Below are 16076 nucleotides of genomic sequence, written 5' to 3' on the forward strand. Positions count from 1 at the left end.
AAAATTTTTTTTTTTTTTTTTTTTTTTTTTTTTTTTTTTTTTTTTTAGTACTGAAACATAATGGTTATCTTCCTTGGTAATATGGCGTTGCCTTTTTAATACATTTTGCTTTCTTAAATGTGCACTTTTTTTGTTTTTGACACATATCTCATGAAATCCTTTTTACTTAATTTTTGTCTGGAGATAAGGTCTTTTCTCCTCTTTAATGAGATAATGAGCTTCATTGATCAGTATCTCAGGTTTGTGGATTACCCGTAACTACTTCACAGTGTCAGGAACTATTAGGGTTCTTGGAGTGCAGATTTCTATTTTCTTTCATCCACATTTCAGGAAATCTTTCTGACGAGGGCTGTTGGATTTCTTTTCTTTTGTGGAGCAGTACGTCTTGGGCTCTGTTTCTCTTATTTTTTCTTGGAGCACCTCCGAGAATCCTGGAGTATGTTTTCAGAAGGATAGACATTTTATTTTTTAACTACAAAAATGACTTGGCAAATTGTTAGACACTTACAGTATAGTTGCATGTTTGAGAAAGATACTCCCTTTTATTTGCTGCTCTTTGAATACTGGGAAAAGATATTGAGGGTATTGGTTTGATTCAAAATATGTGAGACCCAGGGGCTGTTTTTACCCTCAAGAAACATAGTCTAGGTTGAGAAACAAGAGTCAAAGACTCAAGATGTTAAATCTTTATATTAAAGTGAAAAGATGATATTTCAAGAATTACAAAAGGCATTGTGTGAGAAATTGCCAAATGTGTAGACCGGACACTTACTCCTATGCATTGTGTGTTAATTTATATCATTAAAACAATTTTTTTTTAATGTTTATTTTTGAGAGAGGGAGTGCAAGCATGCATGGGGAAGGGGCAGAGAGAGGGAGACACAGAGTCTGAAGCAGGTTCCAGGCTCTGAGCTGTCAGCACAGAGCCTAATGCGGGGCTCGAACTCAAGAACTACAAGAAGATTATGGCCTGAGCTGAAGCTGAAAGTTTAACCAACTGAGCTACCCAGGTGCCTTTAGATCATTTTTTAATGGTCAGGGAATTTTCATTTTTATGATCAGTTGTACAGTGAAGAGAAAGAATGAAGAGAAATAGTTTAATAAAAATTTCAAAATACTATCCAGAGGTTTTAATTAGTTTTAGCATGATCTAACTTTATTAGATGAAGTTTTGAATGGCATAGTAGATTGTACAGAAAGGCTAAACTTAATGTTTTTTTGGTTCATTCATAATTTGTGTGAGTTGGCCATGTGAAAACATTCTAAAATTGTAGACTGTGAAAATAAATTGCAGAGTTTGTAGTCGATAACTTCCAAAATGATGTTTATACACACTGAGGATAGCCATTGTGTTTTTTATGTGTAGGGAGTGGCTAAGTGTGTATTTTCTAACTTATTTTGGAAGAAGGGTAGGTCACTTTCTTTTTAGTATTTTTAAGATTTTATTAATTATTAAGAACATAAAAATTAGTATGTGTTACACAAGTAGAGTGCATATAGTATAGTATAAATGTGCGGATTCAGTAATCACGCTGCTTGGGTTTCAGTTTGGGGCAAATTACATAATGGTCTGGGCCTCAATTTGCTTGTCTGTAAAATAGAGTAATTGTACCTTCCTTGCAGGGTTGTTGGGAGGAACTAAATAGATAAGGCATACAATACACTTAGCATAGGGCCTGAAACATAGTGCATGCTAAAAGTACCTGTTAGCTTGTACTGTTAGGACCTAATCCATAGTTTTAATGATGAGCTACTTCCACTGGTTGTATGGTCAGTCCAAACTGCTAATATCAGTAGGATATGGTTGTAAACTTTGGAGTTAGTGCAGCTGGCTAGTGTAATTCTGCTTTTGCCAGATTCAGCTTGTACTTGATAGTTCTTTTTCTGGATTCTTAGGTTAGCTTTAGTCTTAGTATGGCAGACACCTTGGAATCTTACCTGTTCTTCTACCTGATTTAGAAAAGTTTCGAGCTTTGCTTTTTCTTAAAGATTCTAACCAATGCAACTGGAGTAGAATTTGAAGAGTGTTTAGAGCAGTTGATTAGGTTGCATTGCTCTATAGAATTGTACTTTCTAGAATTGTGTTGTACTACTTTGTTTAACCATTTAGTGATTTTCCTTTTCTCTATCCTGGAAAGATAACCTGTTACTCATCTTTAATGTTTTCATATTATGGTGGTTAAGAACTGACCTTTGTGTCAGAGCAGAATTGAGTCCCAGCTGTGTCACTTATTTATTCTATAATACTGGGTGTAACTTTGCTAAGCTTTAGCCCCACTCTTATAACTTGAAATAATAATGGTACCTGCCTAATTGTATGGTTGTGAAGATTAAGTGACATCATGCATACATTAAGTTTACTCTGTGCCTGGCACATAATAAATACTCAATGCATTTTGCTTTATAAATAGATAATATAGTGTAGTGGTAAGTGCATTGATTCTTGAAGGAAATTTTCTGGGTTCAAATTTCAGCTCCACCATTTACTATAGCAAGTAATTTAATCTCTTTGATCCCAATTCTTCCCTCCCTTCGTTTCTTTTTCTTTTCTTTGTTTACTGAATTATAATATAGCATTGTTGTGAGGATTAAATTAATAAATGTAGGGCAGAGTTTCTTAACCTTAGCAGTTTTCTGGCTGGATAATTCTTTGTTGTGGGGCTTTCCTTGTGTCTGGTAGTATATTTACTGGATGCCAGTAGCCTGCCCTCCCTTTGTGATGACCAGAAATGTCTCCATATATGGCCAAATGTCCTCTGGAGGGACATAATCACCTCTGATTGAGAATTACTGATGTAAAGCATGTAGACCATTGCCTGGTGTGAAATTAGAGCACATCGTTTTACGTTTTTAGTCACTATTAGTAGTGGTACTTTTATTTTTCTACTACTAGTGCCTATTAGAAATTTGTTCACGGTAAGCAAGCCTGATGAATTGACAGCTTAATTTAGACTATAGGATAGGGGCTATAGGGCACCAAGCTTCCATTCCCAGGGCCTTTGCATTTAGGTCTTTGCCTGGATTGCTTTTCCTCATTTGTGCATGGATCACTCCCTCTTTTCAGGTTTTGGCTTACATGTTCATTTACCATTGTACATAGAAACACTCTTCCTCTCCCCATCACTATTACCCTGTTTAATTTTTTGTCATAGATTTTACAATCTCCTGAATATATTTGTAACTCCCCCATGCCACCCCCATACACATATATGTGAATACAGACTGCATGAGACAGAGCTTCTTCATAGTATAAACTGTTAGGGTCTTTGGTAGCTTTAATGATTTATTGTTAGGTTTATATCTATTTTTTTTTAAAGGAGATGACATGATAAAACATAGTTTTACTTTGAAGATGCTTCTGAAAAGTTGAGATAGTTTCAATGTATTCTTAATTTAAAGGGGATTTTGTAGAAATATAACTTTTTTTTCTTTTTTGCTGTTGGTGTTTTCTAAATCTTTTTTGCTTTCCATTCCATGAAACAGAATACATGCTGATTTTATCAGTGTAAACTAAATTTGTTTGCAGTATAATTTTTTGAGAGTTACAGATAAAGTATTTTAAAGCGGGACATATCTTCAAACTCATTTTATTCAGAATGTTGGTAGTAATACTTATTTTTTAATTGTATTCTGAGTCTTTCCAAATGGTCTGTTAGGACCAGACTCTGTCATTCATAATTAGCACATGCTGTTCTTCCCTTTGCCTGGAGTATCTTCTGGACCTTTAGGATCCAGCTCATACATCACTTGCTTAGATATTCTTGGCCTCATGAGTTTCACCTTCCTCTGTAATAACTGTCTGCAATCCTTATTATGACACTGTCCTATTTTGTTGTGATGTTTACATGTTGTTTATATGTCTATACTCTTATATTGTGAGTTCCTTGGATTTGAATGGTACTTGTTTCACTGGTACCTATAATAATACTTTATAAGTAGATGCTTAATAAATATGTGAGTAAATGAGTAATTTTGAATTAAGTAGATTACCCAGTTCTCTGACTTAGCTGGAGATATTTTATGGTCTGGAAACATGAGACGTTACTGTGATCTAAGAACTAATTCCTGGTTTCAATATATACCCAAATTATTAGTATCGATTTAATTGAATATGTACATATCATTATCCATTTAACATACACTGTAGATGGACTTGTTGTTTTATTTTTATTTATTTTTTTGAAGATTTTAAAGATCTTCTTTGTCTATGCACATTACTAGGTATTTCCTCTAATTTAATTTTTATTTTTATTATTTCTTTTAATGTTTATTTTTGAGAGAGAGAGAGAGAGAGAGAGAGAGAGAGAGAGAGAGAGCATGAGTTGGGGAGGAGCAGAGAGAGAGCGAGACACAGAATCTGAAGCAGGCTCCAGGCCCTGAGCCATCAGCCCAGAGCCTGATGCGAGGCTTGAACTCAGGAACCATGAGATCATGACCTGAGCTAAAGTCAGATGCTTAACCTACTGAGCCACCTAGGCGCACCTGTTATTATTTTTAAATACACTTTTCAAAGTTTTTTTTTTTTAAGTTTACTTATTTATTTATTTATTTATTTAATTTGTACACGCAATGTGGGGATCAAATTCATGGCGCCTAGATCAAGACTGTTCTTCTGACTGAGCCAACCAGGTGCCTCCTCTAATTTTAGAGTAATTTTAGATTAGTGTTCATGTTTTTAAAAAGACATATTTTTATAACAACTTCAGACTTACAGAAAAATTGCAGACATTGTATAGAGTTTCTGTATTCCTTCATCCAGTTTCCTGATTGTTACATCTGACATAATGCTAGTGTCTTTATTAGAACTAGAGATTAACATTGGTACATTGCTATTAACTAACTTGCAGACTTTATTCTGATTTTACTGGTTTTTCTTTTACTGTCCTTTTTCTGTTTCATGATCCAACCCAGTTTACCACATTGCATTTAGTAGATTAGTGTGTTCATGTTAATTGAGTTAATATTTCTGCAGTTGACTTAACGTTTGTTTTCCAATTTAGCATGGAAAATTTTATCATTTTATTTTTGATACTGAGAACTTGATATCTGAAACTGATCTTTTAAAACGAATTGCTTTATGCTTCCATTAAATATTACTTTCAAGGTAGTCTTGTGAGATGGCTGTATACTATCATTTTTGGAATTTTTCCTTGGAATTGCCCCCAGAACCACTTAGTACTGCTTATGAAAAGTCAGTCTTACTAATTTATAATAGATTTACAAGAAAACTGGTCTTGTGATGTCTCCTGTAGAAATTGTCTTCTTTGGGTCCCTAATTTTATAACCTATTCTGTGTTGGAAGAATCCTGGTCTTGTTGGCATAAAGATGTCTCAATGGTAACTGCTTAGTAAACATGTGTTGAATGAATTAAAAGTAGTATTAAATAAATGTAATTTTGTTATGCTAGTCCTTTTCAATATTTGACTATGGAAGCCTTTTCCCTGGTGTGCTTATTTAAATTCAGATAAAACACACTTTACAAGTCATACCAGTTTGGCCAAAAAGCTGTAGTGGAAAGTTTGGTTCACCCATCTTATTTACACAATGTTTTGTTTTTTATATTTTTTAAAATTTGTCTTTAAAGACTATTGTCTACCTTTGAGATAAAAAAATATGTCACAAGCTCTTAAAGTACTTTTTGTAAAGGAGTTTGGGGATGGTTCACTAATAGTGCTGTTGAAAAAAACATACTGCTTATTTAGATCACTATTTACTAAATATTGTGAATGTTATTAAATAATGTGAATGAATATTTAGAATGGGTTGGTCTTCCATATAGCTTTGTGATTTTGAGCTATGTGATCATAATTTTGAATGTTCTTAATGTCTCCATCGCTTGAAATCACATAACCAGTAGTAACAGAAAGATGGACTTCAGGTTAAGTTTGTAGAATTTATCAGACTCGTGTTGCTATGGGAATAAGTGCAATTTTCAGTAGATTCAGCATACTTTTTTTAGAAAGAAAGTTTACTATTTGCTTTTAGAGCTGGAATTAACCTTTTTTTTTTTTTAAATTTTTTTTTTCAACGTTTATTTATTTTTGAGACAGAGAGAGACAGAGCATGAACGGGGGAGGGGCAGAGAGAGAGGGAGACACAGAATCGGAAACAGGCTCCAGGCTCTGAGCCATCAGCCCAGAGCCCGACGCGGGGCTCGAACTCACGGACCGCGAGATCGTAACCTGGCTGAAGTCGGACGCTTAACCGACTGCGCCACCCAGGCGCCCCAACCTTTTTTTCTTTTTGATTCATCTGAGAAAAAAAGATTACTAAGTGGGATGCAACTTTGAAAAGGATGTAGTCTTGACCTGTGGCTTTGGATTCCAGCATATTGTAGATAAACTAATTTGTCAGTAGTTTTAGCTGCGTAATTTGTAAGCATTTAATAACATTTTTTGTAAATTAAATACCAGAAATTTATTATACAAAAATTTTTTGGAACCTAAAAACATATTAGTGGAAGTATTAGTGATATAATTGAGCCTTTTTTAGGTACTGAGATCAGGTAGTATTAGAGAATTAAAGTTTTCCTGAGTTTTCATCAGCATCATGAGCTGTAATTTTCTTTTAATGTTACAGTTAGAGAATGCATATAAAATAGCCAGCATGTCAATCAAATCATTAACATTTTAGTGTTTTATGAATATTAATTAATTAATTTTAAAAAATGTTTTATTTTTGAGAGAGAGAGAGAGAGAGAGAGAGACAGGGAGGGGTAGAGAGAAAGGGAGACACAGACCCCAAAGCAGGCTCCAGGCTCTGAGCTGTTAGCACAGAGCCCCATGTGGAGCTGTAACTCACGAGCCACAAGTTCATAATCTGAGATCATAATCTGAGCCGAAGCTGGATGCTTAACTGACTGAGCCACCCAGGCGCCCCTATTAATATTTTAATATACGTAAAATTCCAAAATTTGAGAAGAGATACTGAAATCCTTCATTTAGAAGGGGATTAACTTTTGTGAGAATGCGGAAATTTTCTTTCATTTTTTTTTTTAGGATTTTAAATTGAGTTACAATAAACTTTCTACTTAAAATGAACAGATTGATGAATTCCAGTGGATGTATACATTCATGATTTAGGAAATTTTTATCATTCCCCAAAGTATCTTCCTGTCCCTTTGCAGTGTATCCTTCTGTTATCCAAGGACCCAGGTAACTACTGGTTTGTTAGAAAATTATTTTTAAAGAAGAGCCTTTAATGAGTCAAATCTAGTCAATTTCTAGTTTGGGAGCTTAGTGTGAAAGAGGAAGAGGTATGGCTATAGGCTGTGGAGCCTAGGAACCTAGGTTTGAATCTTGGCTGTTTTATGGTTTGGGGTGGGGAGATATTTACATTATTTATTTGTTTACTTTTATTATTTTTATTATAATATTTTATTATTATTTTTAATGTTTATTTGAGAGAGAGAGAGAGAGAGACAGAGTGAGTGGGGGAGGGCAGAGAGAGAGAGAGAGGCAGACACAGAATCCAAAGCAGGCTCCAGGCTCTGAGCTGGCAGCACAGAGCCCGATGTGGGGCTTGAACTCACGAGCTATGAGATCATGATCTGAGCTGAAGTCAGATGCTCAACCGACTGAGCCACCCAGGTGCTCCAATATTTACATTATTTAAATGAATTGTCTTGTAAAAAATTATTTGTTAAGTGTTCATTTATTTTAGAGAGAGAGAGAATGAGAACGAGTGGGGGGAGGGGCAGACCGAGAGGTTCCAAAGCGGGCTCCATGCTGATAAAAGTGAGCCCAATGCGGGACTCGAAAACTGTGAGATCATGACTTGAGCCGAAGTCAGAGTCTCAACTGATTGAGTCACCCAGGCGCCCCAGTTATTTAAACGTATTTTCTATGTAGAGTCTATTATTATCATTGGGCATAAATGGGCTAAATATGGGTGAAATGGTTGGCAGCATATGATATATACCCAGTAAATTGTCAAATATCTTTGAACTTCCTCTTCCTTCATTTTTATAGGGGAAAGAATCAAGGACAGTTTGAGGAAATTTTGGTAGATTTGGAGCCGATCTAAAAAATCTTGGAATTTTGGAACCCAAGATGTTCTGGGTTAGTTGAATTTCTAGCTAACTGAATATTATTAGATGTTTTTGCTGATGCCCTTCCTCTCCCACCTTCCAAAATACATTGGTTCAGTTTTTTCTGAAACCAGTCTTATTTTCATGATTCAACTTTTGATTAATTGAGGCTCTTCAGGGCATGAGATGACCTTTCTGAGCAGTGTGTAGTATATATAGTAGGAGACTAGCTTGACATCTGTATGTACCTCACATAACTCACTAAAATAAGTTTAAAACTCTGATATATTGTTTTCTTGTCATTTATCCCATTTTATCCTAAAAGGAGTCCCCCCCACTAAAATGTGTGTATGTGCACGTCTCTGCCTGTGTATGTGTGTATTTTTTTGAGTTTTGATTTGTTGGGTTTAATTAATAGTGTCTTTTCATTTCCCCCTCGACCCCTACAAACGACCTTTTTCTCTCTGTATTACCTTTCTTTAAATGATTTAAATGCTTTGTAAATGACACAAGGCTATTTTACCGTCTTAATAGGTATGGGACAAATATGATTTGATTTTGGCTCTTTTATGTGGTCTTATTGTGAAAGCAGTGTTTTATTCTTAATTTATGAACAGATTATGGTTAAAAACACACGGTTTTTATGGTTTAAGCCATGTCATTCTTTCAATTGTATCAAATTAATGAATTATATACATAGTTTTTCCCTCAAAATAATAAACTGAGTAAACATTTAATAGGATTTCTGGTAAAATGATATTCTACATGTATGATGAAGAAACATTATTTAGTAAAGATTCGTTCTACATGTCCAAATGTTTATTCTAACAACAGTGAGGGTTTTTTTTAAAAACAATTCAGAAATACCGAAGTGTGTTCTTAGACTCAAAACTATTAAAATAATTTGGTTTTAGGTGATTATCAATTGATAGCTTTATTTCTTATGGTATTTTTTTTGTCTTTCTATAGGGCTGAAAGACACACAGAAGTCTTCATGGATATAGTTGATACATTTAATCATTTAATTCCTACTGAACACTTAGATGATGCCCTATTTCTAGGATCCAACCTGGAGAATGAAGTCTGTGAGGATTTTAGTACAAGTCAAAATGTCTTAGAGGACTCGCTGAAGAACATGCTCAGCGATAAGGATCCTATGCTAGGATCTGCAAGTAACCAGTTCTGTTTGCCTGTTTTGGATAGCAATGATCCCAATTTCCAGATGCCTTGTTCAACAGGTAATTCTTACTTTTTTTTTTTTTTTTTTAGTCTGCAATTTAAAATAAAAAGAATTTTCAGCAGCATCTTTTTTATTCTTTTTCTTTTTTTTCTTTTTCTTTTTTTTTGTTTTTTTTGTTTTTTGTTTTTTTGTTTTTTTGGTGAGGGTAGTGAATTTAGGATTCTTTACTTTCAATTTAGAGCTGCTGTTCTAGACATCAGAATTAGACTTTAAATTTTCTTCCAAGGAGTGTGGAATTATCTTTGAGGATATTATGGATATGGATAGGGTGACCATATAATTTATTATCCAAAGGGGGACACTTTTTGAGAATTACAGGGGTGCTGTTTATTACATTATGACAAAAAGTATAAGTTGGGACTCTCTCTAGTATATAGGGATTGCTTAGCAAATTGGAACATTATGTCACTATAGGCCTGCTGGAGTCAAGGGGAACTGCTGAATTGACCTTTCTCAGTGCCCCTCCCAGACCTTCATATTTAATATATTGTATGCTTTCATTTCAGATATTTTGGTATTTTGTACATGTATCTCAAAACCAGAGAAAGAACTCTAGACCTGTGCTGTCCAGCATAGTAACCACTAGCCACATAAAACTGTTAAATCACTTTAGAGGAGTGCAGTCCTAACTGAGATGTGCTGTGAAGTGCACATTAGATTTGTTTGTTTAAGTAGGCTCCAGGCCCAGTGCAGAGCCCAATGTGGGACTTGAACTCAGGACCCTGAAGTTAAGATCTGAGCTGAGATCAAGAGTCAGATGCTTAACTGACTTCAGCCACCAAAGTACCTCCTGCACATTACATTATAAAGACTTAATATGAAAAAAATATCAAATATATTTTGTCAGAGGGTTTTTTTGTTTGTTTTTTTAATGTTTATTTTTGAAGAGAGAGAGGTGGGGGAGGGGCAGAGGGAGAGGGAGAGCGGGAATCTCCGTGCTGACAGCACAGAGCCCTATGCAAGGCTCAGTCTCACAAACTGTGAGATGATAATCTGAGCCGAAATCAAGAGTTGGATGCTTAACCAACTGAGCTACCCAGGTGCCCCATTGGAGTTTTTTAATGTTGATTACATTTATGATATTTTGTATACTTTGAGTAAAATAAAATATATGGTTAAAATTAATTTCATCTCTTTTTACCTTTTTTTAAAAGTGGCTACTTGAAAATTTAAAATTACATATGTGGCTTGCATTATATTTCTATTGGATAGCACTGATCTAGGTTCTGTAGTTGAAGTAACTGGATGATTAAGGATAGCAACTTTCTGTAAGGCTAGACGAATTCTTAATATGAAATTATCTCAGATACATTAATATGTGGGAAAATATGTAGGTTTTCTTTTATAAAGCAAAGCAAATATTACAGCAGACTTTGGGGCAATTAGCTAGCTATTCTGTAAGCTAAAATTAACTAAAGGAAAATCAGCTTCACTGGAGAATTTAGGCTTCCCATCACTGTTCCAGAGAGTAGTTCACAGGTTTATGTGGTGTTGATCTGCCTTTCAATGAGTCTAGACTTCTGCACTATGATTTTTCAGAATAATTTTTGTTTCGTTTTAATATTTTCTGCCTAATGTTTTAATATAACAATATTTAAATTTATATTAGGCTGGCCTGCTATTCATCCATAAATTTTTCAGATTACTCTGCTTGAAGACCTCAACATTTTGCCTACTAGGAATCTTCATTTTAACAGCTCTTTAATACTGAGGTCTTTTGAATTGTTTGCTAATGGTATATCTCTGAATTACATACCTGGTGTTGTGTTATTGCGTAGGTTTACATTGTTTTTGTTGTATTTTAAATGTTTTAAACTTTTTAAAATTTTGTTTTATGTATGCACTGTTCAAGTTTTTTACTTTGGTTCCTGTGTCAGTACAGTGTACCTAATTATCTTTATTGTCAAGTGCTTTTGACAGTTCTTGGTTGTATACAGAGTCGCACACATCAGTCTAAATTCAGGAAAAACATTTATTGAATACTTATGTGCTTATTACTGGAAATATGGTTACTCTTTAGGATGTTAATTGGTTCTGAAATTAGCAAATGTATCATCTTGTTAGACTTCTTTATTTATAAAATTTCAGCCCTTTTATAATACCAATATTCCTACTTGCTGTCCCCCTTTTTTAAAGAATTGATTTTTATTGATCTGAAAACTTTCTATTGTGAAAAGTCTCTTCAGTTTGGTGAACATTTCTTTTCTTAATAGAAGACTGAGAACATCTCTGCTGAAGTACTTAACAGTTTTTTGAGGTATAAGTAATACTTGTTTGTGATTCTGTTATCTTATAAACTTGAACTTTTTTATTTAAGAACTTAAGTAGAATTATTTTCTAAATTTATTTTAAATTTGTGTGTTATAATTATTTACCTTGGCTCTGAAGTGGAACTGTTTTTTATTAATATGTATGTAGTATATATGTTTTTAAGATAGTAAGGGAATTTGTGGAGGAAATTTTAAGTAATAAAGCTCTTCTGCCTAGGATCGTTTAGATTTCTTTATGCAGTCAGGTAGGGCATTTATCTTGATTGCTTCAAAGTTCCATTTGCCCTTTGGGATATTTGGTTGAGTAAAAGGCCTATATATTTTCTAATGATAGCAAGATGGACATCATTTAAATTTTTGAAAAGTTTGTTTTGACATAATTTTAGATTTCAGAGACAGTTGGGAAGAAGAAATTATATTATAAACCATTTAGTGAAAACCTTATATGGATAATTTTTATAAGTTTCAGCTATTCACATACCACTTCAGCTTTTTGTTATAAAATAAAAAGGATATAGTTTTTATCCAGATGTTTTGTTCATGGGTCTATATGCTTTTATTAATTGTCTTACTGAATCTTTAGCAGGGAAATGACCCTGTCACTATTCCTCACATCAATGACAGTTGTAGATTGTGGTAATTTTGTAACTTTGGTTTTGACAGTGCTAAAACTAGCAAACCAATAACTGCTATGTCTTCTTCTCTACTATGCTTAACCAAGTTGATTTGCTGTAGTTGTTAAAGACCAGTTTTTTGTTGACATAGTTGAATGGCTTGCATATATTTAATCTGTATCCGGAAGTCATAGAATAGCTTTAAAAATTACAAAAATAGGAAAGAAACGTTGAAGATTACTTTTAGGGCTCTGTTTGAGGCAAAAAAATTAGGATGCTGATCATTTCATGTTGGGAGATCACCAATAGATTTCTGGTCTCTTTTAGAATGCTTTGGACTCCAAAGTATATATGTACATAATTGCAGTATTTGCATATGGTTTTTAGATTGCCCAGTAAACTTTTTTTTTTTAACTCCAGTGAGGAAAATCATTAAGTAGTGGAGAAATGTCTGATCTTGATAATCACAACAGTTATCGGAATTCTTTAAAAATCTTGTTATCCTTAAAATTAAAATATTTGCCCAAGTAATAGGTTGTTGATACCAAATATATTGTATATACCACTTGAACATATTGTTTATATATACCACTTGTTTATATATACCACGTATGTAAAATCATTGAAATGGTTTTTGAAAAACTGGCAATACACAGTGTCAAGGAGAAATATTTTTTCTCTCCTTTTACAAACATGTTCCCCTTTTACATGGATGGCTCTGATTCATAAATGTGAAGGAAGTCTTGTATTTAACCATTTCTTTATATGGCATATTGAAAAGAAATGTTCAGTGGCTGTAATTTGATTTATTTAAGACCAGGAAGACAGATATATTGTAGATATGTGGGTACGCAGAATACCTTTTATTCAAGTAGTACTTACTCATAGCTCTTGTGCTCGTCAGTGAAACCAAGGTGTTCTTTGCAGGCCACATCATGGCTTACAAAATGATCATTGACTAAAATAAGAAAAAGCCCCTCCTGTACATGGTTTTTGGAGATTAAACATTTTAGAAAGTCATTAAAATCTTACCGGTATCTTGCACATTTGCTAAAAATTGATTCATATTGTGCATTTAAGTACTTTTTTCAAATGTAAAGGAAAATTTCTAGTAGCATGCATATGTGATAGTCACTTTCCTGTCATGAATGACATTCAAGCAGTTTTGTTTAGTAAGAATTTTAGTTTGTGCTGCTTTCCTCACAGCAAAGTATTGTAATACATGTTAAGACTGGTTTTATAAGCCTCTTAGCAATGTGTGATTTGGTCCCTTTTTTGGCACACAAGTTTTAACTTTGGTCATAGCTCATAGTTTTGGGGCATCTTCACCATTAGAGGCAGAATTCATCTATGTAAAATCAGAAAAATTGTGTTGTCCTGACACTTGTCCTGAAAAAATTGGTGTCTTAGTGCATTACTGAGATTTATTAAAAGGTGTTTACAAATTTTTTTGTTTTTTCAGTTTATTTTGATTTATTTTGAGAGTGACAGAGATAGCACGAGTCAGGGAGAGGCAGAGAGAGAGGGAGACCGAGAATCCTAAGCAGGCTCCACACTGCCTGCACAGAGCCCAATGCAGGGCTGGAACTCAAGAAATGGTGAGATCATGACCTGAGCTGAAACCGGATGCTTAACTGACTGAGCCACCCAGGCATCCCTTTTTAAAAATGTTTAAAATGTATTTAAGTAATCTCAGCACTCAATGTAGAGCTTGAATTCAAACCCAACAGCCCAAGATCAAGAGTTGCATGCTCCCTCTGACTGAGTCAGCCAGCTGCCCCTTTTCACAAGTTTTTATGGCTTCATGCTTCTCTTGGACAACATTTTCAATCAGACATTACATTTAACTAAACACAGTGGACCTTTGATCCAATAAAATCCTGTTTTCAGATTTTAATTATTATTCTTCTTATTCATACTTGATTTGTGGGGGTGGCAAACTGTTCAGATTAATTAGAAATGTGGATCCAGCTACACATATAAATTCATTCCGTATTTGCACTGGGGTCTTTTTTCACTATTTTTATTATTCTGAATGGTGGTTTTTTTTTTTTTTTTTTTTTAACCTCTTGTGCCATCACAAGAAGTCACAATCAGTGAACCTCTTGTGCAGTTTATCTTATTTTTGAGAATTGGCGTTTGAACAAGAAAATACAAACAATACATGTAAGCAAAGTAGTAATACAAATGTGATGAAATACTAAGACAGATTGTATACTGTTAATTGTTAGAGTAACTGATCACCCTTGTAAGAACGTGCATAGCCTTTAAGAATAAAACATCATTTCCATAAGTGATGGTTAATATTAAATATCATTTTGAGTTATAATTAGAGTGATTTTGGTGAAAATGAGTATGTTTAGAAGAGAGCTAACAGAAAAGAGAGGCAAAAATTTGTAGAATTAGAGATGTAACCTTAGTGGAGGAGAGAAAATGCTGGAAGATGGAAAGAGTAGGATATAATAGCCATAGATCCTTGAAAGTTTGTCACATTGGCAAGAGATTTGACTTTTTTTTTGTTTGTTTGTTTATTTGGGGGTGGGAACAGAGAAAGAGAAGAGAGAGAATCCCAAGCAGGCTCTGCACTGCCAGTGCAAAGCCTGGCACAGGGCTTGATCCCATGAACTGTGAGGTCATGACCTGAGCTGAAATCAAGAGTTGGATGCCTAACGACTGAGCCACCCAGGTGCCCCAAGAAATTTGACTATATTATGAATAATGGGAAAGAGCTTAGATCCATTAGGGAGCAGTTAGAGGTACAGTTTGATTGGCTAAAAGGAAGAACTTAGGGTTCATCAGAAATAGAGTAATAGTTCCCTGGGAATATGAAATTTACACTTTTTTTTACAGTTGACTTTTGCTCTCTTTAACTTGATGTAATATAAAGCCAAGTATATTTTAATTTTACTTCGCGTTGAATGAACATTTAATTTTCTGTCTTAATTTAAAATCTGAAAATTAGTCATGTCTTCATCATTATATCCCTAAGTAATGTCTTTAAGTTTATTCCTTTTATCTATTACTTAAAATTCATTTCATTATTATTTCTGAAGTCCATTGCATATTTCACGTAAAATACAGACCTTGGATCAAGACTAGAACAGTTTTTATTCTTTGGGTTACTGAATCTTTTAAAATTTAACTTGCATATGTGTGTTCTCATAACGGGCTTCTTTTCTCAAGATCTGGGATATTTGGTTCTATTCAATCTACCTTTTTTCTGGAAATCCCAGAGCCCTCTGTCCTTATCTTTTCCTGTCTAGGCTTGTCATTCTCTTGACCTGTTGAACATCTGTCATCCCTGAGCTTCACTGCACTCCTTGAGTAGAGCTATTAGAGCTATTACTTTTCTGTATTACATCTGTTCCCTCTTAATGACATCCTTAGTTTCTGGTCATACCATATTTGAGTAATAATTTGCTTTTATTTGAATATCACCTTTCTTAAAATTTTAAGGCATTATTTCTTAGCCTTCTAGCATCTAGTATTGTGGTTAGGTTGCCTGATTCTTGTATGAGACTTTTGCTTTGTTAGGTGGCCATTCTTGCACTCCTGCTTTAGAATCTTTTCTGTATCTTTTGGTGTTTCATCTTTAATTTTTGCTGGGCCCTTGGTGGGTTTTCAGTTTGGAGAGTGATCCCTTCAGCTCTGTGAAATTTTCTTCTGTTTTCTCTGCAACTCCTAGTAGACAGATTTTGCCCTTTCTAGAGGACACATTTTTCATCTCTTTCTTGAATATTTACCATATTTTGCTTTATGTCTGCTTAGAGAGTCACTGTCATATTTTCCATTTCTTTGAATATTTAATTTTGACAATTGTATTACTGTTTCTAAGAACTCTTTATGTTCATTCATACCATTTTTAATTTTTAAATTTATTTATTTATTTATTTATTTATTTATTTATTTATTTATTTATTTA

At 34.1% G+C, this 16076-nt stretch overlaps 1 protein-coding gene across 3 annotated transcripts in view; it reads left to right on the forward strand.

The window, feature by feature from the left end:
- PHF3 (PHD finger protein 3) overlaps positions 1-16076 on the forward strand; it is an 82794-nt gene that overhangs the window by 2717 nt on the left and 64001 nt on the right. The window contains exon 2 of one of the 3 annotated variants that reach the window (XM_040473861.1): positions 9000-9268. The exons of 1 other annotated variant lie outside the window; for it this stretch is intronic. In XM_040473861.1, the coding sequence (XP_040329795.1) occupies positions 9025-9268 (244 nt within the window). In that variant the 5' untranslated portion in view covers positions 9000-9024. Of the gene's footprint in view, positions 1-8999; positions 9269-11503; positions 11528-16076 lie in introns of those variants that run through there. One more of the 3 variants, XM_040473863.1, reaches the window with a different exon arrangement.

The sequence above is a fragment of the Herpailurus yagouaroundi genome, unplaced genomic scaffold (genome assembly GCF_014898765.1).
Source record: "Herpailurus yagouaroundi ecotype Mexico unplaced genomic scaffold, PumYag 139, whole genome shotgun sequence".
Lineage (NCBI taxonomy): Eukaryota > Metazoa > Chordata > Mammalia > Carnivora > Felidae > Herpailurus > Herpailurus yagouaroundi.